This window comes from Pungitius pungitius, chromosome 12 (genome assembly GCF_949316345.1).
Source record: "Pungitius pungitius chromosome 12, fPunPun2.1, whole genome shotgun sequence".
Taxonomy (NCBI): domain Eukaryota; kingdom Metazoa; phylum Chordata; class Actinopteri; order Perciformes; family Gasterosteidae; genus Pungitius; species Pungitius pungitius.
Window position 1 is genome coordinate 18,380,110 of NC_084911.1, and position 21,940 is coordinate 18,402,049.

General features: G+C 44.2%; 4 protein-coding genes across 4 annotated transcripts; all 4 read left to right on the forward strand.

Annotated features, from left to right (window-relative positions):
* The first annotated feature begins 4,643 nt into the window (after positions 1-4,643).
* On the forward strand, positions 4,644-6,378 carry LOC119221000 (ferritin, liver middle subunit-like). Its single transcript, XM_062566236.1, has 4 exons — positions 4,644-4,965; positions 5,511-5,657; positions 5,779-5,904; positions 6,009-6,378. The coding sequence occupies exons 1-4, from the start codon at positions 4,864-4,866 to the stop codon at positions 6,162-6,164; spliced, it is 531 nt and encodes a 176-aa protein (XP_062422220.1). The 5' UTR covers positions 4,644-4,863; the 3' UTR covers positions 6,165-6,378.
* Positions 6,379-9,846: 3,468 nt separating this feature from the next.
* LOC119220997 (ferritin, middle subunit) lies at positions 9,847-11,293 on the forward strand. Its single transcript, XM_037477388.2, has 4 exons — positions 9,847-10,065; positions 10,429-10,575; positions 10,697-10,822; positions 10,923-11,293. Exons 1-4 carry the CDS (start codon positions 9,964-9,966, stop codon positions 11,076-11,078), a joined length of 531 nt encoding a protein of 176 aa, XP_037333285.2. The 5' UTR covers positions 9,847-9,963; the 3' UTR covers positions 11,079-11,293.
* Positions 11,294-15,556: 4,263 nt separating this feature from the next.
* LOC119220999 (ferritin, middle subunit) lies at positions 15,557-17,292 on the forward strand. Its single transcript, XM_037477390.2, has 4 exons — positions 15,557-15,878; positions 16,424-16,570; positions 16,692-16,817; positions 16,920-17,292. Exons 1-4 carry the CDS (start codon positions 15,777-15,779, stop codon positions 17,073-17,075), a joined length of 531 nt encoding a protein of 176 aa, XP_037333287.2. The 5' UTR covers positions 15,557-15,776; the 3' UTR covers positions 17,076-17,292.
* A 2,924-nt stretch (positions 17,293-20,216) lies between these two features.
* Positions 20,217-21,902, forward strand: trir (telomerase RNA component interacting RNase). Its single transcript, XM_037477392.2, has 3 exons — positions 20,217-21,009; positions 21,297-21,368; positions 21,467-21,902. Exons 1-3 carry the CDS (start codon positions 20,707-20,709, stop codon positions 21,572-21,574), a joined length of 483 nt encoding a protein of 160 aa, XP_037333289.2. The 5' UTR covers positions 20,217-20,706; the 3' UTR covers positions 21,575-21,902.
* Positions 21,903-21,940: the final 38 nt, after the last annotated feature.

A 21,940-nucleotide genomic window follows, 5' to 3' on the forward strand; every position in this document is an offset into this window, starting at 1 on the left:
CTCCTGCTTCTCATCTGCCTGCTGCACAACCATTTCATATTTACTTAAAAGCAATAATGTCTCGATCACACTAGAGCGCTAGTTGTATTTGGATGACTCTTAACTAGGGCTTAATCCAATACCGTCTATTAAGAAATCAAAGCCTTACTCTGGTTTTTTACCTAGTCCACCCTATTTACTTTATATGCATTGCTAGAAGGAATTTAATAAGCCCCTCACTCGGCAGTCTTCTGTACAGCTGGTAACAAACCATTTTATGATGGTGAACCTTTTTGAAAATCATCAAGATGGCACCTTTTGCATTGGAATTTAATTCAGTTTATAAAATAGTCAGTGTTAGAAGTTGGCCCTACAAAGGTCCCTAAACATAAGTGACATTATGAACTATTAGTTGATTAGCTTGGTGACTTTGTTGTTTGAAAGGAAGGTGGAAGTGTAACTTTTACAGTGGAGAGAACAAATGCTTTGAAGATGGCGTTCGAGAAGGCATCAACGGGACGAAGTGGTCAGGTTTTTCTGGTAGTGTAATGTGTGACATGGACCGCTGGCCTGCAGCTTTTTGCACGTGTGACAGTCCACGCTGCCGTGGAAAACTTACTGATGAGATGATTATGCTCTCACTGATGGCTGCATATGCTATGATAGTCATAAATAAAATATAAAGTCATACAAAATATCACATAATTACTTTTAAAAGGTCATGGTAAAGTCTCTGTTGGGGATTTAAGCAAGAAAGCACACCGACTAGTAGAAACTACAATACACATGCTCATGTTTAGTGTTAGAATTGTAGTTTGTGTAATTAGATATTTGTTATTACATTAGCATTTTAGATCTGACTCAATCAATGTTCAGACCGGCCTCTCAATGGACGAGGCTGATAAGGAGGTGGAGCTCAGCATCGCCAGGCTCAGTGATTGGGCGGCTTACTGTGACAAAGTCCAGGGAGGAACTCCAGTGAGGCTTTTTTTATTCTATTCAAAGTTTGTAGGAAAATCGTCTCTAATGATGATCAAACAAAATGATAGTTCTCATTTTCTGACTGCATTGTTAATAAAGTGCATTCATTCCTTGTGGTGTTCCTCTCCATTACATTACATTACATGTCATTTAGCTGACGCATTTATACAAGGCGACTTACAATAAGTGCATTTCAACCGTATCTTGGGTGTGAGTCCTGGGCTTGGGATCGAGGGCTGACTTTCAGCTCTGCTCTGCTACGCACGAAACCCTGACCCAGAATCAGGTCGTCTGCAGGTGATTTAGCACCAGGTTCTCCACAAACATGCGGTGCGAGGTGGGAGAGGGGCGACCATCGGCTCTACCCACCGGCCGAAGCCGGCTATCCTTGGCCAACCGAAAGCTCCACAGCGCTATGGCATCGTAACGTCTAGGCAGGATTCTGACGTAGAGGCGTTCAGTCATAATCCCACAGATGGTAGCTTCGCGCCATTGGCTCCTCAGCCAAAGCACATACACCGAATGTCTGAACCTGCGGTTCCTCTCGTACTGAGCAGGATTACTATTGCAACAACACATCATCAGCAGGGTAAAACTAACCTGTCTCACGACGGTCTGTTAGTGGGTGAACAATCCGACGCTTGGTGAATTCTGCTTCACAATGACAGGAAGAGCCGACATCGAAGGATCGAAAAGCGGCGTCGCTGTGAACGCTTGGCCGCCACAAGCCAGTTATCCCTGAGGTAACTACGAGCTTTTTAAACTACAGCAGCTTTAATACACACTGTTGGAGCTGGAATTGCCGCGGCGGCTGACACCAGACTTGCCCTCCAATGGATCCCCGTTAAAGGATTTAAAGTGTTCCCATTCCAATTACAGGGCCTCGAAAGAGTCCTGTGTTGTTATTTTTCGTCACTACCTCCCCGAGTCGGGGGTGGGTCATTTGCGCGCCTGCTGCCTTCCTTGGATGTGGTAGCCGTTTCTCAGGCTCCCTGATTCCCCGTTACCCGTTGTCACCATGGTAGGCACGTGAAGCACCATGGAACGTGGATAGGGCAGACATCCGAAAGAGAGACGTCGCCGCCTCGGGGGCCAGCGATCGGCTCGAGGTCATCCAGAGTCACCAAAAGATGTCGTCTGCTGCTGCCTGGAGCTCCACGTTCTCACCTGTTGAAGTCCTGTCGGGTTGCTCCGCTCTCTGTTGGATGGTTGTTAAATGAACTCGGTTCTACTCACTCCAGTCGGCCTCCGGGTCATTCCGTGACACAGTCATTCGCATCGCAGGTATTTTCAACAGCTTCACTTAGGGCTGCATCAGCAACACTGTTTCAGAGCGAGCTCATTGGTCGCAAATCTGTCTATAAATGTGATGGTACACCTCTTTTCTTGAGTGTTTTCAATCAAATATGAAGGACGTCTGCACAGATTTATCAAGTTAATCTCATCATCGCTGGTTTGATGTTTTGACAGGATTTATTGATGATTAAAAGATCTGAAAAGACACCACAGCAACGTGAATGAATTTATTCTGTTTAGTAGAGCTTCAGCACGGACCTAATGACCTTCTAGCTCCATTTTGTGCTCTTCTCTCATTAGTCACGGAACATCTGCTTGGTTTATCTAACTATCTGCACAGGCCAGATGTGTAGACACCTCCAACGGATGGCCAGAGGGGAAAAATCCTTCTGGTCATGACTTCTCTGTTTTGGCACCACAAAAAGAAATCCCTCCCAAAAATGTTTTCACAGTTTTTACAGATGTACACAAAAACAGCAACATAGAACGGTGCTATGGCAAAATCCATTGATTCCTTTTTCAACTATTAATCAGTTCAGGAGGGAAAATATATTTTCAGCTTCTCTAGAAAGCATGTAAACGAATGAATCCCGTTTTACAATCTACAACGTGAAACCACATCGACCTTAAAGTTCTGTCAGTGACTGAACAAAAAGACACTCTAAATCTAGTCATGTGTACTGAACTACGTACTTTTGTCACTTTAATTTTACTGTGACCTTATTCTCTGTGGAAGCAAACATTCCCTCTGAAAACTGTACAGTGTCAAAGGTCACACTGTTTGTGTTTCCAGGGAATGGCTCTGTGGTGTCTCACTGTATACAAACACAAACCCTAACTTGCGGTTGAGAGTTTTCACTGGTGGAGTCCAGCAGACGCACTTTGTTTAAATCAGCAACATCGTCATCTCACTCAGGGCTTTTTTTTCTCGGTTTCTTGTTCCTTTATTTCCTCAAACTGGTTCCAGCCAGTCGAGCTCTGAGGTGAAGTTTCCGTCAGACACTCCTTTTGGTCACAAGACTCTTCCCTTGAGTCTGTGGAATGCTGAGTCACCCAGTGACACAGCACAAACCCCAAACCTGACACCACTGTTGTGTGAGGGCCACAGATGTGACACAGCACAAAATGAGGACGGGTGCTTTATGACATGCTGACTCACTTTATTCCAACATGAGAATGTGGGATTTGTATGTAGTGAACACAACCACACACATTGTGCCGTATTGGCAGGTGTTTACCTGGTCAGATTCTGCTTAGCTGTGCAACAGGTTACGGTGTTTTTTTATTACAGTTGATCTGATATAATTTAACTTCTGCCTTGTTTCTAGCCCGTCTCCCTCTAACATTTCTCTGTGTTGTGTTCATTATTTCACAAAGCAACCTTGAGATATGAGATATCTATGTTTATGCATGCTATTCATTTTAGTGGTAGACATGGCCAGTCGTCATGGCGACCGTACTTACCTACCTTCAATATTTGAAACTCATTATGGCACCATGGTTGCTACAGACGCTGACAAATAAGGAAGAACTTAAATGAAGAAGATTTTAAATGCAGTTAAGTGAAAGACATATACACTGTCTTATTTAACCCCGTCCTCCAATGTGTCCTGTGTAGGGAGACTTATCTTCTGTCTGACACATTACAGAAATATGAGCATCGATGTGAAACGGTTGCATGACAACAGGAATGAGTCTCTTCCACAAGGAGGAGTTTCATAATTATTCTGTTCTTTTGAATCGCAAACCATATATTTTAAGAAAGCTGAGACATGTCAGGATTTTTCTACTTTGTTGCGTCTCGTAACAGAGCTGCGGTATCGAGTAATGCAGTAACACCAGAACAATCACATTGGAAGGAAAAGCGAGTTAGTAGAGAGCCAAAGTGAACAATCTAACCAGGGTCTATAGTTTTATCTTATGGAAAGGTTTACCCAACAGTCCTGGGTCGGATTTATAGGGCAAAGGCAAGTCCAGAACTCATCAAAGAACTTTATAAAGGTGTCAAGAGCACCTTCACACACAGGATAGGACGTTATTTTGCCCGTATGATGGTTGTCGCTTGCATTTGCAATTGAATTGCTATTCAAAATCCGGCTTGATTATTGTAAAAGACTAGCGTTTTATGTAGGGTATGTGAGTATTCAGTTTGTCTGTTATTTGTATTGTTTGTAACAATAAATTGCACATCATGCTATTCTGTAGTTGAGATCACAGAAGTGCTTCGTCATTGTCCGTGTAAAAAAGTCGACGCAAACCTGTATTTCCACAGATTAGGAAGTGGCAGGTAAGCACCTGTCATGTGCTCAGCAGCTCATTGGCGGAATGCGTAGAGTGACGTAACTCAGCACGGGTCACGTGCTCTGCCGCTTGGGTATAAATGGAGAGCGCGGCCAGTGCCATTTCACACCAGGGAAGAAAAGCCACTCGGAGTTCTTGCTTCAACAGTGTTTGAACGGAACTTCAGCCTCGTCCCGAGAACTACTTCATCCACTCTGCATTCCGGGCTCCACAAACCTTCACTACTTGAACACCACCGAGAAAGTCGCCGTTAAGCTTCATTTTTTTGTACCGTTTTCCTAAGAAAAAACAAACTCACCAGCTAAAATGGAGTCTCAGGTGCGTCAGAACTTCCACCGCGACTGCGAGGCCGCCATCAACCGGATGGTGAACATGGAGATGTCCGCCTCCTACACCTACACCTCCATGGTGAGCAGCACGCCTTCAGGGCTTCTTTTCCTCCAAGGAAATGTATCTGTGTGCCGAGTATCTGCATCGAATGGTTTTGTCTTTATCTAAAAAGAGAAATTGGTTGACTTCAACTACTTGTATACATTTTTCTAGTAACCTTAATGCAATATGTCCGCATTTCGATGGTGGCTTGCGGGATAATTCTTATTATAACCCCATCCATTACATGTCATTTAGCTGACGCTGAAATCCAAAGCGATTAACAGTGCATTTCCACTGTAGAGAAACTCGGAACAAGTAAAGTACCATTTTCATAAGCAGTTTCAAAACATGTTCTAGGAAAGTGCCATTAGTACAATTTAAGTGCTACGATTTGTTAGTGCTACTGTTTGACCACATGGAGTCAAACCTGCTCAGAACTTCCACTCTAAATGCAAGCTTCTCCGTCCAAACCAACTACACCGTTGACCAATACTTGGCTGCACGACTACAGTTTGTCCACCTTTTCATCCTGGTCTTTCTAAATGATGCTATTAACTGTTTGACCTCCTGTCACCTCACAGGCCTTTTACTTCTCCCGTGACGATGTGGCCCTCAAAGGCTTCGCTCACTTCTTCAAGGAGAACAGCGATGAGGAGAGGGAGCACGCTGAGAAGCTGATGGCCTTCCAGAACAAGCGGGGAGGCCGCATCTTCCTGCAGGACGTCAAGGTCAGTACAGTCAGGAGGACGCGTCCCGCATGTGAAGCTTTTTCCAGGAACTGTTGACCCTTATTTGGCTTGATGTAATGGCCGTTCAGTCTGCTATAACTGACTGTTCTTTCCTCTGCAGAAACCAGAACGTGATGAGTGGGGCAGCGGACTGGAGGCCATGCAGTGTGCCCTGCAGCTGGAGAAGAAGGTCAACCAGGCCCTTTTGGACCTGCACAAACTAGCGTCTGAGCATGGAGACCCTCATGTAAGTGACTCTGCGCCACACATGGAACTGACTAAATCACTCGAGTGCTCTGCAATTATTGTTTTCAGCGCTTGAAATGAACTTTGTCTCATTTTGTTTGTCAGATGTGCGACTTCCTGGAGACCCACTACCTGAACGAGCAGGTGGAGGCCATCAAGAAGCTAGGCGACTACATCACCAACCTCTCCCGCATGGACGCCCACAACAACAAGATGGCAGAGTACCTGTTTGACAAGCACACCCTGGAGGAAAAGGCATAAACAGGAGTGGAAACGCACCCTTCTGCTCATAAGAGTACATTTCATTCTAAATCTAATCTTCAAATCGAGTTGCTGGTTTCTTGATGTAATTTACGAGTGACGCTGTATAAGGATGACTTGCCCTCATTACCTATAAATCTCCTCGTATGACGTGTAAAGAACTGTTGTCACTGGATGTTTCTGATCTGTTAATCTGAATAAACATTTTGAGCTGAACTCCTGCTTCTCGTCTGCCTCAGTTACACAAAAACTTCCTATTTACCCTCGGTCAGACAAGCGTGCCAGCACTCTTAACTGGTGCTTCCGTTTCTACATCCCCATGAGTGACTACCCTTTAATCTCCTGCCATTTAAATAATCATCGCTTGACTCTGGTTTTCCTCTATCACACCCCGGCTACTTTATGAATATATAAATTGCTAAACAAAGGAGTTGAAAGCGGACCGAAGTACAACCAGGGACTGAAATATTCTTTTAACAATGGCACCTTTTTGAAAGTCTGCCCCCTTTTGGAATGGAATTGAAGCTTTTAAAAAAAAAAAAAATTAACTATTTTGTTTAAACCTAAAATTACAAATTTGCCCAGAGGGCTTTACAGTCTGTACACATGCAGCATCCTCTGTCCCAAAACCCTCACATTTCTTATTTCTTATACAGAGTTCCATTAAACGGAACACCAAGTGCGCCCCCTATAGGTAATGCTGTTTACTACTGATATTAGTAGCCCTAATTTCATGAGGGTTTTTTTCATTGTTTTCAACCACATAGGAAGGATGTCTGCACAGATTTATCAGGTTCATCTGATCATTGCTGGTTTTAATGTTTGGACAGGATTTATTAATAAATAAAAGATCTAAAAAGACACCACATCAACATGAATTAATGAATGCCTTGTTTTGTAGAACTTCAGCTCCTTTTTTTCAGCTCCTAATGACCTTCTACCTCCATCTTCTGCTACTCTCTCATTAGTCGTTGAACCTCTGGTTTTAGCTGGCAATTACCTTGACTACATCTTCACCAGAAACTGCTCTACCTCTAGCCTCACTAACTCCACGCCACGTCTCTGACCACTTCATCTACTACTCCCTTCCGCTATCTCTAACTAACAACCCCACCCCATCACCTAACTCTGTAGCTGTTTGTCTCTCTCCCTCCTCTGTGGCCCCCTCTGTTCTATCAGCTCTCCCCTCAACTGACTCGTTCTCACTCTGTCCTCCTCTCTCGACTCTCTCTGTCCTCTTACGACATGGCGGGCCGGCAAATCCCCCCCCGGCTTTGTGGTTGTCTTAGTCAGTGCGTGAATATAAACAACCTGATGACCTGCTTGCGTTTCAATCTCTTCTCTCCTCTTTCTCTGCTGCGAAAGCTATTTCTACAAATCTAGAATTTAATCCTTTTTTTTTCCTAACCCCCCAAAAACTTTTCTATCTTCTCCAACCTCCTCAAACTTAAGCCCCCCCCCCTGCATCCTTCTTCCGGACTATTTTACCAAAAAAAGATCTGACAGACGCTCCTCTTTCTGAAGTCCATCTCCTATTACTTGTGTTTCACTAACTTCACCTCTATCGCCCTCGCTTCCCTCTTTCACCCCCCTGTCTCCTTACCAAGTTCTTACCTTTGTGACCTCTGCCCGTCCCACCACCTGCCCTCATGACCCCATTCCATCCCATATTCTACAATCTATTGCTCCTGACGTTATTCCTTTCCTCCCTTGTCTCATTAACACTTCTCTGTTATCTGGCCAGAATGAACCCGCTCCTGAAGAAACCCACCCTCAACCCATCTGAAGAAACTACAGACTGGTCACGCTTTTTTCCCTTTCTGTCCAAAACCCTTGAACATGCTGTCTTTAACCAACTCTCCTTCTATCTCCACCGTAACAACCTCCTTGACCCCCACCAGGCTTCAAGGCAGACCATTCCACAGAGACTGCTCTCCTCGCTGTCTCAGAGCAACTCCACGCTGTAAACCACCAGATCCTTATTTCCTCCCTTCAGGGACTTTATGCCTCAGGCTCTGCTCTCTCCCTTCTCTCATTCTACCTTGACTGGGTCACTTGGAGAGGAACTCTGTCGGAACCTTGTCCTCTTACTACTGGAGTTCCTCAAGGTTTCATCCTGGGTCTCCTCCTCTTCACCAACTCTCTCGGCTCTGTCATTCGCTCGCATGGTTTCTCCTACCGCTGCTACGCCGATGACACCCAACTAATTCTCTCCTTCCCTCACTCGGACACTCAGGTGGTGGTCTTTAACCTTCCTAAATTCTCCCACAATACTCCACTCCTCCGCTCTCTTCACTGCTACCAGTGGTGTCTCTAGGATGGGTGCCTTCAGAAACTCATTTTAGCACCATGTGTGTTACAGACGCTGACAAAGAACAAAGAAGATTTTAAATTCAGTTAAGAGAATGACAAATACACTGTTTTATTTAACACTGTCATCCAATCCGTCCTTTGTAGGGAGACTTAATGTCGTGCCTGACTTACATTACAGAAATATGAGCATGCACGTGAAAAGGTTGCATGACAGCAGGGATGAGTATGGAAGTAAATCTGTGTCATCGGATTTTAAAGAAAAAGTTGATTGAATTTCTAGTCGTGAATATTTATGCTTTAAAATTATGCATTTGAATGTTTTTCAACGTTAAAATATTCAACTGCAAAAAAAGGAGCCGACGTGAGACAGACAGCCAAAGACATAGACAGCTGACATTAATGTACAAATGTCAGCTGTCTATTGCTGAATCTTGCAGACACAAACCACACTGATGGCATAAAGAAGAGTTAAAGCTCCATTATTGTTGGACATGGCTACAATCATGCTGGACGACAAGCTGAAATAGTATTGTGTGCTCGCTCCTTTTGCTTGACGCAGGCTCCTGATCTTGAATCTAGAATAGCTATATAATATCTAGAATTGCTCTTCCTTGGGTTCACGGATGTTTTTTGCAGTTGAATATTTTAAGGTTGAATATTTAAACGTTGAAAAACATTCAGATACATAATTTCAATGCATAAATATTCAGTGCTAGAAATTCAATCACCTTTTTCTTTCAAAATCCAATGACACATATTTACTTCCATAGATGAGTCTCTTCCACAAGCAAGAGTTTCATATTTATTCTTTTAATTTAACTCACAATGTACTTTAAGAAAGCTGAGACATGTCAGGCTTTTTCTACTCTGTCGTGTCTCATTACAAAGCTGTGGTATCGAGTAATGCAGTAACACCAGAACTCACTTATTTTGAGACAAAAAACAGTTTGAACACAATTGCTTTTCAAAATATGGCCTGATTATTGTAGAGGACTAGGTATTATATGTAGGATTATGCCGTTTGTCTGTTTTTTGTATTGTTTGTAAAAGATTCAATGCAATTAAGTTTATTTTGTAGAGCCCAAAATCGCAAATTACAAATTTGCCTCAGAGGGCTTTACAGTCTGTACACATGCAACATCCTCTGTCCCGAAACCCTCACATCACGCTATTCTGTAGTTGAGATCACAGAAGTGCTTCGTCATTGTCCGTGTAAAAAAGTCGATGCAAACCTGTATTTCCACAAAGTAGGAAGTGGCAGGTAAGCACCTGTCATTTTCTCTGCAGCTCATTGGCAGAAATGCGCAGAGTGACGTAACTCAACACGGGTCACGTGCTCTGCCTCTCGGGTATAAATGGAGAGCGCGGCCACTGCCTTTTCACACCAGGGAAGAGAAGCCACTCGGAGTTCTTGCTTCAACAGTGTTTGAACGGAACTTCAGCCTTCTTATTTTTGTTTTCCTAGTAGAAAAACTCACCAGCTAAAATGGAGTCTCAGGTGCGTCAGAACTTCCACCGCGACTGCGAGGCCGCCATCAACCGGATGGTGAACATGGAGATGTCCGCCTCCTACACCTACACCTCCATGGTGAGCAGCACGCCTTCAGGGCTTCTTTTCCTCCCAAGAAATCGAAACATAGCGTAAAAAGAGAAATTGGTTGACTTGTATGATGTTGTATGAAATAAGTTGTATTCTAAGTAAAGTTAATGGAATATTTCGACATTTTGATATTTGATTTTGATGGTTGTTTGCAGGATTGTTTTTATTATTATAACCCCACCCACCACATGGAGTCAAACATGCTGTGTCATGCTTAGAACTTTGACATCTAAATGTATTCTATGTCCAAACAAACTACACGCCTGACCAATACTTTGCTGCATAACTACTGTTTGTCAATCTTCTCTAAATGATGGGGAAACGTCTAATAACCGGTTAAACTCTCCATAGGCCTTCTACTTCTCCCGTGATGATGTGGCCCTCAAAGGCTTCGCTCACTTCTTCAAGGAGAACAGCGATGAGGAGAGGGAGCACGCTGAGAAGCTGATGTGCTTCCAGAACAAGCGGGGAGGCCGCATCTTCCTGCAGGACGTCAAGGTCAGTACAGCCAGGAGGACGCGTCCCGCATGTGAAGCTTTTTCCAGGAACTGTTGACCCTTATTTGGCTTTATGTAATGGCCGTTCAGTCTGCTATAACTGACTGTTCTTTCCTCTGCAGAAACCAGAACGTGATGAGTGGGGCAGCGGACTGGAGGCCATGCAGTGTGCCCTGCAGCTGGAGAAGAAGGTCAACCAGGCCCTTTTGGACCTGCACAAACTAGCGTCTGAGCATGGAGACCCTCATGTAAGTGACTCTGCGCCACAGATGGACCCGACTAAACCACTCGAGTGCTCTGCAAATTTTTCAGTGCTTGAAATGAACTTTGTCTCATTTTATTTGTCAGATGTGCGACTTCCTGGAGACCCACTACCTGAACGAGCAGGTGGAGGCCATCAAGAAGCTAGGCGACCACATCACCAACCTCTCCCGCATGGACGCCAACAAAAACAAGATGGCAGAGTACCTGTTTGACAAGCACACCCTGGAGGAAAAGGCATAAACAGGAGTGGAAACGCACCCTTCTGCTCATAAGAGTACATTTCATTCTAAATCTAATCTTCAAATCAAGTTGATTTCTTGATGTAATTTACGAGTGACGCTGTATAAGGTGATGACTTGCCCTCATTACCTATAAATCTCCTTGTATGACATTTAAGGAACAATTTTGACTGGATGTTTCTGATCTGTTAATGTGAATAAACATTTTGAGCTGGACTCCTGTGTCTGATCTGCCTGTTGCACAACCATTTCATATTTACTTAGTAATGTTCACACTCAATCACACTGGAGCGTTTGTAGAGTAAGTAGCGTCATTTAAGAGTTATCCTTCTACATCCTGATGAATGACTACCCCTTATTCCGCAATAAATGCCATTCAAGTCATCATAGCTTGACTCTGGTTTTCCCTACTACTATTTTGTGTGTATATATGAATTGCTAAACAAAGGAATTAAAAGAACAAACACATTTGCCAGAGTCGTCTGTATAGCCAGGGACTGAAACCATTTTCTTTTACAATAGTGGAAGCTTTTTGAAAATGAAACCTGTCCCTTTTTGGAATTGAATTGAAGCTAAATAACCGGATCATTAAGTGGCTCTGAAGGCAAACAGGTCTACCCTCAGGGCCCCGCCTGAGCGTGTCGCGCTACGGCCCAGCCTCGACGAGGGGGTGCACGCAGCGCGACGCTCTCCTGCTGCGCCAGGTGGTGCGAGCTTAACGACAGCCGGGGGCCGCCCTCGAGCAGCCCCGCGGACGTGGCGTCGACGGGACGTATCGGATTCTTCTCATCAACCAACTCGGAGGGATCGGAAATCCCGATAGCAACCAGCTGCCAAGCTTTTTTGAGTATACTCAACTAATGGATAATGTGTTGTGTCATCTCACTCAAAATCGTGAATTTCAAATTCGCCCCAGAGGGCTTCACAGTCTGTACACATACGACATCCTCCGTGCCGAAACCCTCACATATGCACAGAAAAAAGACCCTTAACAAGGAAAACCCTTCAATGGGGGATTAAAATGGAAGAAACCTTAGTGAGCAGTAAGCCAGGTGTACGGAAGGACCACTGCAGGGACAATCATCATCAGATAGAACCATCATCCACAGAGGCCTGTGGGGAGGGAAATCTCAAAGACTTTAGGAAAGGGTAATGTTGGTTTATGATGACAGTAATAGTAATATGATTCATATTTAAAATAGTAATAATGAGTACATATGTTTTAACCAGGAGCTCAGCATCGCCAGGCTCAGTGATTGGGCGGCTTACTGTTACAAAGTCAGGGAGGACCTCCAGCGAGGCTTTTTCTATACTTTTCAAAGTTTGTAGGAAAATCGTCTCTAATGATGATCAAACAAAATGATAGTTAGGAAGATTCCTTGTGGTGTTCCTCTCCTGCAGCCCCTGCCACAGTCTGGCTCTGCTCTCTCCCTCCCCGAGGCCCTAGGGGTCGTGGGGATCATCCTCCCAGACAACAGTCCCCTTCTCTCTATGGTGACACTTCTCGGGGCACCGTCGGCAACGCTGTCGTCATGGTCCCCAGTGAGGAGAATCCACTACCAGCCCTGGCATTCGTTCAGGCAAGTAATGAGGTGTTTACCACAAAATATCCAATGTAGAAGTCAAGGGTAATAAAGAAGTGTTTTGACTGCACAGACTGGGATGTTTTAAGGACTGCTTCTGACAATCTGGATGACTTCACAGGGGCTGTAACTTCCTACAGCTGTGTACCATCATGCACCAGGGAGTTATAACAACGACAAACCCTGATTCACAGCGGAACTCAGAAAACTACGTCTGCAGAAGGATCAGGCATTTAGGGGTGGGGACAAAGACTTAGACACAGAGTCTAAATACAGGTTTAGCAAGGCGGTGACAGACCGTGTTCCAGCCTTGAGTGCTGAGGTGAGGGCTGAGCACCAACACCTACACCGATGTTCACATTTACATTCAGAGGAAAGAGGCGTTGGCTTCGAAAGGATTGATAGCCTTTATCTCTGCTCTCTGTCTCCTCGCCAACAGGGCTGTCAGTACCTCCAGCACACCTGCACCAGCCCCATGAAAACCCTGCACCTGTCCTGTCCAAAGGAGGATGGAGGGAAGGACTGGACTCATCCCTCCATCCTGGAGGACATGTGGAGAAGTGCCGTCCAGTGGAAGAGTGTCTGGATTGTGATTGCATGAGATTGCAAGATTTCCACCGTTTTAACATCAGCCTTCAGGGTTAAAGTGTGAACTGTAAGATGTAGATTTGAGAGGAAAGATCAAAAACTGTACTGTGACCATGAAAGTGTGTCAATATGTCAGTGAAAACAGTGAGACAAGAACAAAAATATCTGTTATTGACAGCAAAATGTCAATTTGGTTTGCATATAGGTATTTTCACTGTTTTGTATTCTTTTGAAATCCTGTGAGTGAGAGATTTATTCAGTGGTGGCTGGTCCATAGAGGACCATTGGACGTGGTCCCACCTCGAGCTACAAAAAATAAATAATAATAAAAATACACGTTTTAAATCAACAGGGACAGAATCCAGCACGGACAGATGCATGAGTAAGGGATATGAAGCACTTGTTGGAAAAAAAAGAAAACTTTAGAGAACACCAGGACACACACAAATAACATCCCTACCGTAAGCTCTAGTATAAAAGCCATTAAATAACGTGCAGACTTGACTGTGTTTGGAAGTTGGAGGCTGGCTTGACTGCAGCGATAAGCTCTGTCATATCTCTCATTTATTTAAATCACCAACATCGTCATCTCACTCAGGGCTTTTTTTTCTCACTTTCTTGTTCCTTTATTTCCTCAAACTGGTTCCAGCCAGTCGAGCTCTGAGGTGAAGTTTCCGTCAGACACTCCTTTTGGTCACAAGACTCTTCCCTTGAGTCTGTGGAATGCTGAGTCACCCAGTGACACAGCACAAACCCCAAACCTGACACCACTGTTGTGTGAGGGCCACAGATGTGACACAGCACAAAATGAGGACGGGTGCTTTATGACATGCTGACTCACTTTATTCCAACATGAGAATGTGGGATTTGTCTGTAGTGAACACAACCACAGAAATTGTGCCGTATTGGCAGGTGTTTATCTGGTCAGATTCTGCTTAGCTGTGCAACAGGTTACGGTGTTTTTTTATTACAGTTGATCTGATATAATTTAACTTCTGCCTTGTTTCTAGCCCGTCTCCCTCTAACATTTCTCTGTGTTGTGTTCATTATTTCACAAAGCAACCTTGAGAGATATGAGATGTCTATGTTTATGCATGCTATTCATTTTAGTGGTAGACATGGCCAGTCGTCATGGCGACCGTACTTACCTACTTGCCTAAACAAGACCTGACGTGATCACACGTTAGCTGTCTGGTTTTGGACACACTGCAAACATTCTTTCTATAGTTTCAGCTGATACATAACTGCTCCAAAAACTAATCTGCACTAGCGGCATTAAAATAGGGTTTTAAAGATGAGACCTAATTGTTGGGAACGTTAACCTTTAATTGGAACCATACAAGTGGAAAACCGGTGTTGCTGTTTCATGCAGATGATGTCTTGAATTGTTTCCATAAACATGATATTGAAGTGTACTTGAGGAAAGGGATCATTCCAAAATCTAAGTGTGTGTTTTAAAAAAATGATTTTAGCATCATGTTTGCTACAGAAGAGTTTTAAATTCAGTTAAGTAAATGACAAAAGGACTGTTTTTTTTAACCCTGTCATTCAATCCTTCCTTTTTAGGGTGACTTAATTAAGTGTCTGACTCTCACATTACAGAAATATGAGCACGGGAAAAGGTTCAATGACAGCAGGGATGAGTCTCTTTCACGAGAAGGAGTTTTCATATAATTATTTTCATTAAACTCACAAATAATATATTTTATGAAAGCTGAGACGTGTGAAGCTTTTTCTACTCTGTCGCGTCTTGTAACAGAGCTGTGGTATTGAGTAATGCAGTAACACCAGAACAGTCAGTGAATGAAAACACTATCAGCAGTTACACTTGTGTCTATGTGTTTTACCAGGAAAAGCGAGTTGTGCAGTTTAGGGCCAAAGTGAACTATGTAACCAGGGTCTGGTTTTAACTTATGGAAAGTCCTGGTTCGGTTTATACGGCAAGAACTCATGAGAGAATCACTCTAAGAACTTTATTAAAGTGTCAAGAGCACCTTTACACGCAGGATAGGAAGTTACTTTTTCATTCATGGTGAGACAAGAAACACATTTGCTATTCAAAATATGGCCTGATTATTGTAGAGGACGAGGGTTTATTGTAGGATTTTTCAGTTTGTCTGTTTTTTGTATTGTTTGTAAAAGGTAAATAAAATGCACAATCATCCTGTTCTGTGTTTGAGATCATATCCACAAAGTAGGAAGTGGCAGGTAAGCACCTGTCATGTGCTCAGCAGCTCATTGGCGGAATGCGTAGAGTGACGTAATTCAACACGGGTCACGTGCTCTGCCGCTTGGGTATAAATGGAGAGCGCGGCCAGTGCCATTTCACACCAGGGAAGAAAAGCCACTCGGAGTTCTTGCTTCAACAGTGTTTGAACGGAACTTCAGCCTCGTCCCGAGAACTACTTCATCCACTCTGCATTCCGGGCTCCACAAACCTTCACTACTTGAACACCACCGAGAAAGTCGCCGTTAAGCTCTATTTTTTTGTACCGTTTTCCTAAGAAAAAACAAACTCACCAGCTAAAATGGAGTCTCAGGTGCGTCAGAACTTCCACCGCGACTGCGAGGCCGCCATCAACCGGATGGTGAACATGGAGATGTCCGCCTCCTACACCTACACCTCCATGGTGAGCAGCACGCCTTCAGGGCTTCTTTTCCTCCAAGGAAATGTATCTGTGTGCCGAGGATCTGCATCGAATGGTTTTGTCTTTATCTAAAAAGAGAAATTGGTTGACTTCAACTACTTGTATACATTTTTCTAGTAACCTTAATGCAATATGTCCGCATTTCGATGGTGGCTTATGGGATAATTCTTATTATAACCCCATCCATTACATGTCATTTAGCTGACGCTGAAATCCAAAGCGATTAACAGTGCATTTCCACTGTAGAGAAACTCGGAACAAGTAAAGTACCATTTTCATAAGCAGTTTCAAAACATGTTCTAGGAAAGTGCCATTAGTACAATTTAAGTGCTACGATTTGTTAGTGCTACTGTTTGACCACATGGAGTCAAACCTGCTCAGAACTTCCACTCTAAATGCAAGCTTCTCCGTCCAAACCAACTACACCGTTGACCAATACTTGGCTGCACGACTACAGTTTGTCCACCTTTTCATCCTGGTCTTTCTAAATGATGCTAATAACTGTTTGACCTCCTGTCACCTCACAGGCCTTTTACTTCTCCCGTGACGATGTGGCCCTCAAAGGCTTCGCTCACTTCTTCAAGGAGAACAGCGATGAGGAGAGGGAGCACGCTGAGAAGCTGATGGCCTTCCAGAACAAGCGGGGAGGCCGCATCTTCCTGCAGGACGTCAAGGTCAGTACAGTCAGGAGGACGCGTCCCGCATGTGAAGCTTTTTCCAGGAACTGTTGACCCTTATTTGGCTTGATGTAATGGCCGTTCAGTCTGCTATAACTGGCTGTTCTTTCCTCTGCAGAAACCAGAACGTGATGAGTGGGGCAGCGGACTGGAGGCCATGCAGTGTGCCCTGCAGCTGGAGAAGAAGGTCAACCAGGCCCTTTTGGACCTACACAAACTAGCGTCTGAGCATGGAGACCCTCATGTAAGTGACTCTGCGCCACACATGGAACTGACTAAATCACTCGAGTGCTCTGCACATTTTTTTCAGCGCTTGAAATGAACTTTGTCTCATTTTGTTTGTCAGATGTGCGACTTCCTGGAGACCCACTACCTGAACGAGCAGGTGGAGGCCATCAAGAAGCTAGGCGACCACATCACCAACCTCTCCCGCATGGACGCCAACAAAAACAAGATGGCAGAGTACCTGTTTGACAAGCACACCCTGGAGGAAAAGGCATAAACAGGAGTGGAAACGCACCCTTCTGCTCATAAGAGTACATTTCATTCTAAATCTAATCTTCAAATCAAGTTGATGGTTTCTTGATGTAATTTACGAGTGACTCTGTATAAGGTGATGACTTTCCTCATTACCTATAAATCTCCTCGTATGATGTGTAAAGAACTGTTTTGACTGGTTGTTTCTGATCTGTTAATCTGAATAAACATTTTGAGCTGGACTCCTGCTTCTCATCTGCCTGCTGCACAACCATTTCATATTTACTTAAAAGCAATACATTATCCCCCTGGTTACACTAGAGCGCTAGTTGTACTTGAATAACTCTTAACTAGGGCTTCTCTTGATCCCCATGAATGACTGCCCTTTTAGTCCTCCGAGCTTTACTCTTTTCCCTTATTCCATCCTGGCCACTTTGTTAAAAGCTAACTGACACATTTGACAACCTTCTGTACAGCCGTGGCGTAGAATCATCCACAATGGTGGCACTTTGAAAAAAAATTCTGCAAGTCGGTATTAGAAGTTAGCACTTTAAGACCAAAAGAGAACGTGTCCAAAAACACTGGTTTATAGTGATTCTAAAATCAAACAAACCAAGTCATAGAATAGCATGTAAAAGTAATACATTCAAGACCGTCGGGGAAAAAGTATTTAGTTAAAATAAGTAATAGTCAAAGTTAAATGTTTTATGTGGAAGAAACCATGATAAAGCATATATAGTAGTTAGGGCCGGGACTCGATTAAAAATATTAATCTAATTAGAGGGTTTGTAATAATTAATTGAAATTAATCGCATTTTAACTGCATAAATATTTGACCTAAGAATAGTGAGAAGTAATTTTTTTCACATGGATTTTTATTTTTGTTCAACCAATTCCAGCAGACAAGTGTAGAAATAGCATATTTAGAAATATAGTACTTTCAGAAATTCAGGTAGCCTATAGGTAAGTAGACCTTCTGTAAACTAGGTTTTTTTAAGTAGACCAATACTTTCAAGTACATTCAGAACATTGGTTTAAGGACCAGGGTAACTTAGTCCACGTCTGAAAAAATAACCAGTCATCTGGTTTAATCGTAATTAACGCGCTAAATTCCCGGCCCTAATTTTAAATTAAACAAACAGTGACACTGTGAATCATCGTGAGTTCTGGTGTCTCTAGTGGAATCAAAGCTGACCTTCCTGATCCACATTTGGGATTTGATTCTCTCTCCTCAAGGTGCCGTGTGTCAAACGTGTTTATTTCTTCCGGGATTTATTCTCCACTCAGCTGAGGAGGACCCTCAGACTGGTTTAGCTCCATAGGGGAGTCGGTATGGATCCTCTCAATTCACACGCGGGCATCAGCACACATGTCGAAAAAAGTGAAATAAGGATCACAGCATAAAAGTAGTGAAATCAACTAGGGCTTTATTAGAAATGCCATTATATGACTTTACTTGACCTGCAATTATATTATAACGGTATGGAACGGTTGTGGATTCCAGCCTGAGAATCTATGAGAATTGAGGTTGGATTCAAAAGCATCAACAGGTGTGTGGTGGAACAGTGCAGGGAGATAGCAGGAAGGCTGAAGTGTGGAGGATCCTCAGTTCAAACCTGGTCTCTCAGAAGGAGGGTTTGGTTGCAGTCAGGGCTTCAAACTGTAAACTTTGAAACAGTTTTGAGGTTTAGTAAACAATCCCAAGGTCTAATATGAGAAACGGACACAATGAGGCATGTGCTTGAATAGCACAAGGGAACAACTGAAGGGCTGCAGGCTCCAACCTGCTGTCTGAGGTTGTGGGTTCATTCCCCTTCATGCAGACATCAATTCTGCTTTGAAAGAGGTTTGAGTAGCAATCTCAAGGTTAAATACAACAAACAAAGGGTTGGTCAGTGTCTGGTGATTTAGCACAGCGGAAGAGCTCCTGCCACAAGCCTGCACTGCATTGCATTTGAAGGTTTTGGGTTCAAGCCCAGTCTTGGGTTTGATCCTTTGGCCTTACTTCAGGTTTGAGTAGCAATCTCAAGGTTAAATACAACAAACAAAGGGCTGATTAGTGTGCGGTGAAATAGCACATTGGAAGAGCTGCTGTCATAGGCCCCTGCACTGCACTTGAAGGTTGTGGGTTCAAGCCCAGATGTGGAAATAGTATTTATAAGAGTTTTAAAGTTTAACTCACATGCTCAAGGTTAAATAGGAGAATCAAAGTCCCCAAAATGTGACCAGGACTGGTAGTGTAGGGGTGAGTGCAGGGTGCCAAAATCCTCTGTGCGCACCGCCAGTGGGTTCAAATCCCACCCGCCAAGTCTTGAGCACACTACTGTGGAGGTAGTAGTGGGGGCATTGTGCCCACTGGTTGTTTCAGAGAAGTGAACCCAAGGGGTTATGCAGAAACACAAGGCGTGTTCACTTGAGTTATGATGGCATTGTCAAGAATGATGAAGAATCTTTTGGATGAATTGACTAAATTTGATGTTAATTGCTTTGCTTTTAGCACTTGCCATGCTACATTAGCCACGCTACATAGCCTATAGGGTTCCACCTTTTTGACAGGAGAGAAGGATGAGTCAGTAAAGATCATGAAACTTATTACAGCCTCTGAGGGCCTTTTTCAAGACACATGTTCATGTCACATGTTTGTCTACTTCAGGGCATCCTGTGGACAACCATAAACTGACAGTCTGGCACAGGGTGTAGATTTGTTTACCCTTTTTAGTGCATCCACCCTCCAATTCTCTGTTACATTCAAATTCAACTCACTTGTGCCTTTACCAATGCAGGAAGGATGAATAGCATGGTTGATCCTCCAAGATGCACCAATCCGTCTCTGGGGCAATATCCCATTATGATTTTTTATAAATGTCAGTTACCCAAAACTAAAAAAGGATTTAGGAAGAGCCACCATGTCCCTTGAGGGTTGAACCCAGATAAGGTTTAAAGTACAGACATTTGGGGCATTTGGCATTAGTGACAGGGACGTGTAGGTTGCTCCATCTAAGATCCTTCCAGTCATGTCATGGGAAAAAAAATATTGTGAAAAAAGTCAAAATATGTAGGGTCAAAAAATGTCACAGAAAAGATTTTTTTTAAATAATAGGTAAAAAATTATTAGTCCAAGATAACACTGAGGATCCTTTAATATCTGTTTCACTTCCGGGACACAGCACAGATGTGACGTCACCAGGCGGAAATCAAAGATGGCCGACAGCAAGCCTCAAACTGCTCAAGTTAGCGCAAAGCGTGTGTTAACCCGGAGAACCTCTTAGACGTTGCTGCAAGTATTTTGACTTGGTGGTACACCTTTCTACCTTTGGGTTCGTCTCCCACATGAATTGGAGGTTCAAGTTGGCTTTGTTCGTCTGTAACGGACTCACTAAATTGGACAATAGTCCGCCGCGTTAGCCGCGTTAGCCGGCGGAGCAGCGCCTGCATTTGTTTTTGTCTGGAGGGTGTGATCTAACATCGAGAAGCCTTTTTACTTCACCTTTTTCTTTAGCGAATTGGACTGTAACTTTTCACCTGGACTGCGTCTGTTTGTACCGCGGGTGGGATCCAGCTCGCGGTGTTGTTCATCCGAGGCCAACTTGGCAACAAAGCCGCACTTTGCGGACAACGGACCCGACTCGACTCGAGCCTCCGGACCACCGAGCAGCATGGATCCGAAGCGCGAACGCTGCAAAGCTCAGGCGAGCAGCAGCAGCAGCAGCAGCAGCGACTCGAGCTGCGGCAGCCCGGCGTCCCCCTCCGGCAGCCCGGCTCCGGGGACCGGAAGCCTCGCGGCGGGGCCCGCGGGCAACGCGTTCGCCAACGACGGCAGCTTCATGGAGATGTTCAAGAAGAAGATGGAGGCTGAGGCGAAGAGGAAAAAAGATACGCAGCAAACTGGTGGCGAGGCGAGAGCCACCGAGCAAGGACAGACACCCGTGGAAAAGAAGCCCCCTCCCGTGACCAGCTTTGTAAGGGGTTTGGCAGTTGTAAGATGAGATAGCAGTATTCCAGCAAGCATCCAAAGCGGTGCTCTGACGTCTAAAGTTACTACATCCTGAAATAATGGCCAATACTTCAGTAGTGTTTGCATTTTGGCTATTTTGTAGACCAGCGACCACTAGGGATGCTCCTTCTTACTGGAGGTGGTTTCTCCGGTGGTGGCGTGTAGACCTCCTGCTCTGGTGTAGTCTCCTTCTTTGACAGTCCATCTGCAGGGGCTCCTGTAACGGTTTCAGTCTTCTATCCCCTAACCCAGGTGGGAAAGCGCAGAGGCGGCGTGTTCCTAAAGACCGGCATGGTTGCAAAGAAGCAGAAAGACGAAACCGAAGTGAGTGCAGATGTTGTGTGTGTGTGTGTCGATTTAGAGTTTTGGTTTCTTAAGGTGTACCTGCTGACTTTAATCACCTTGCATTTCCTCTCCCGCAGAGCAAGCCGGGCAAGAGCGATGCCTGGTCAAAGTATATGGCCGAGGTAAAAAAGTACAAAGCCCACGAGTGTGGGGACGACGATAAGACCAGGCCTCTGGTCAAGTAGGGTTCCAACAAAGTGTGTGCAAGGTGGACGACCTTCTGGGAGAAGCTCTGGGACGGCCGGCCAATCCTGGACCTTCTCGTGCTGCCAGTTGTAGTCACGCTTTGCATAACGTACGCTTCTCTAACTGCGTAGATCGACTGGCCCTTTTTGTTTTATATTTTTGTTTTGCTTATTATTTGTTGGGACTCTGATCTGATGTCAAAGAGGTGTTTTTTGGTAATTTGGCATTCATTAAAATGTTTTCTAATTTGTCATGTTAGGGTTCATTAGCAGTTGGATTTGATTAAATAGCCAAACCGTTGTCCATTAAATCTACACTGCCCATTAATGTGTGGTGTTGTGCCTCAGTTGTGTTAGCGCCTGTCA

Excerpts from the sequence above, each read along its gene's own strand:
- LOC119221000 (XM_062566236.1), top strand. The coding sequence starts at position 4,864 with ATGGAGTCTCAGGTGCGTCAGAACTTCCACCGCGACTGCGAGGCCGCC. Across the intron at positions 4,966-5,510 it reads CCTACACCTACACCTCCATG|GCCTTTTACTTCTCCCGTGA; the intron begins GTGAGCAGCACG and ends GTCACCTCACAG. Across the intron at positions 5,905-6,008 it reads CTGAGCATGGAGACCCTCAT|ATGTGCGACTTCCTGGAGAC; the intron begins GTAAGTGACTCT and ends TTTGTTTGTCAG.
- LOC119220997 (XM_037477388.2), top strand. The coding sequence starts at position 9,964 with ATGGAGTCTCAGGTGCGTCAGAACTTCCACCGCGACTGCGAGGCCGCC. Across the intron at positions 10,576-10,696 it reads TCTTCCTGCAGGACGTCAAG|AAACCAGAACGTGATGAGTG; the intron begins GTCAGTACAGCC and ends TTTCCTCTGCAG. Across the intron at positions 10,823-10,922 it reads CTGAGCATGGAGACCCTCAT|ATGTGCGACTTCCTGGAGAC; the intron begins GTAAGTGACTCT and ends TTTATTTGTCAG.
- LOC119220999 (XM_037477390.2), top strand. The coding sequence starts at position 15,777 with ATGGAGTCTCAGGTGCGTCAGAACTTCCACCGCGACTGCGAGGCCGCC. Across the intron at positions 15,879-16,423 it reads CCTACACCTACACCTCCATG|GCCTTTTACTTCTCCCGTGA; the intron begins GTGAGCAGCACG and ends GTCACCTCACAG. Across the intron at positions 16,571-16,691 it reads TCTTCCTGCAGGACGTCAAG|AAACCAGAACGTGATGAGTG; the intron begins GTCAGTACAGTC and ends TTTCCTCTGCAG.
- trir (XM_037477392.2), top strand. The coding sequence starts at position 20,707 with ATGGATCCGAAGCGCGAACGCTGCAAAGCTCAGGCGAGCAGCAGCAGC. Across the intron at positions 21,010-21,296 it reads CCCCTCCCGTGACCAGCTTT|GTGGGAAAGCGCAGAGGCGG; the intron begins GTAAGGGGTTTG and ends CCCCTAACCCAG. Across the intron at positions 21,369-21,466 it reads AGCAGAAAGACGAAACCGAA|AGCAAGCCGGGCAAGAGCGA; the intron begins GTGAGTGCAGAT and ends CCTCTCCCGCAG.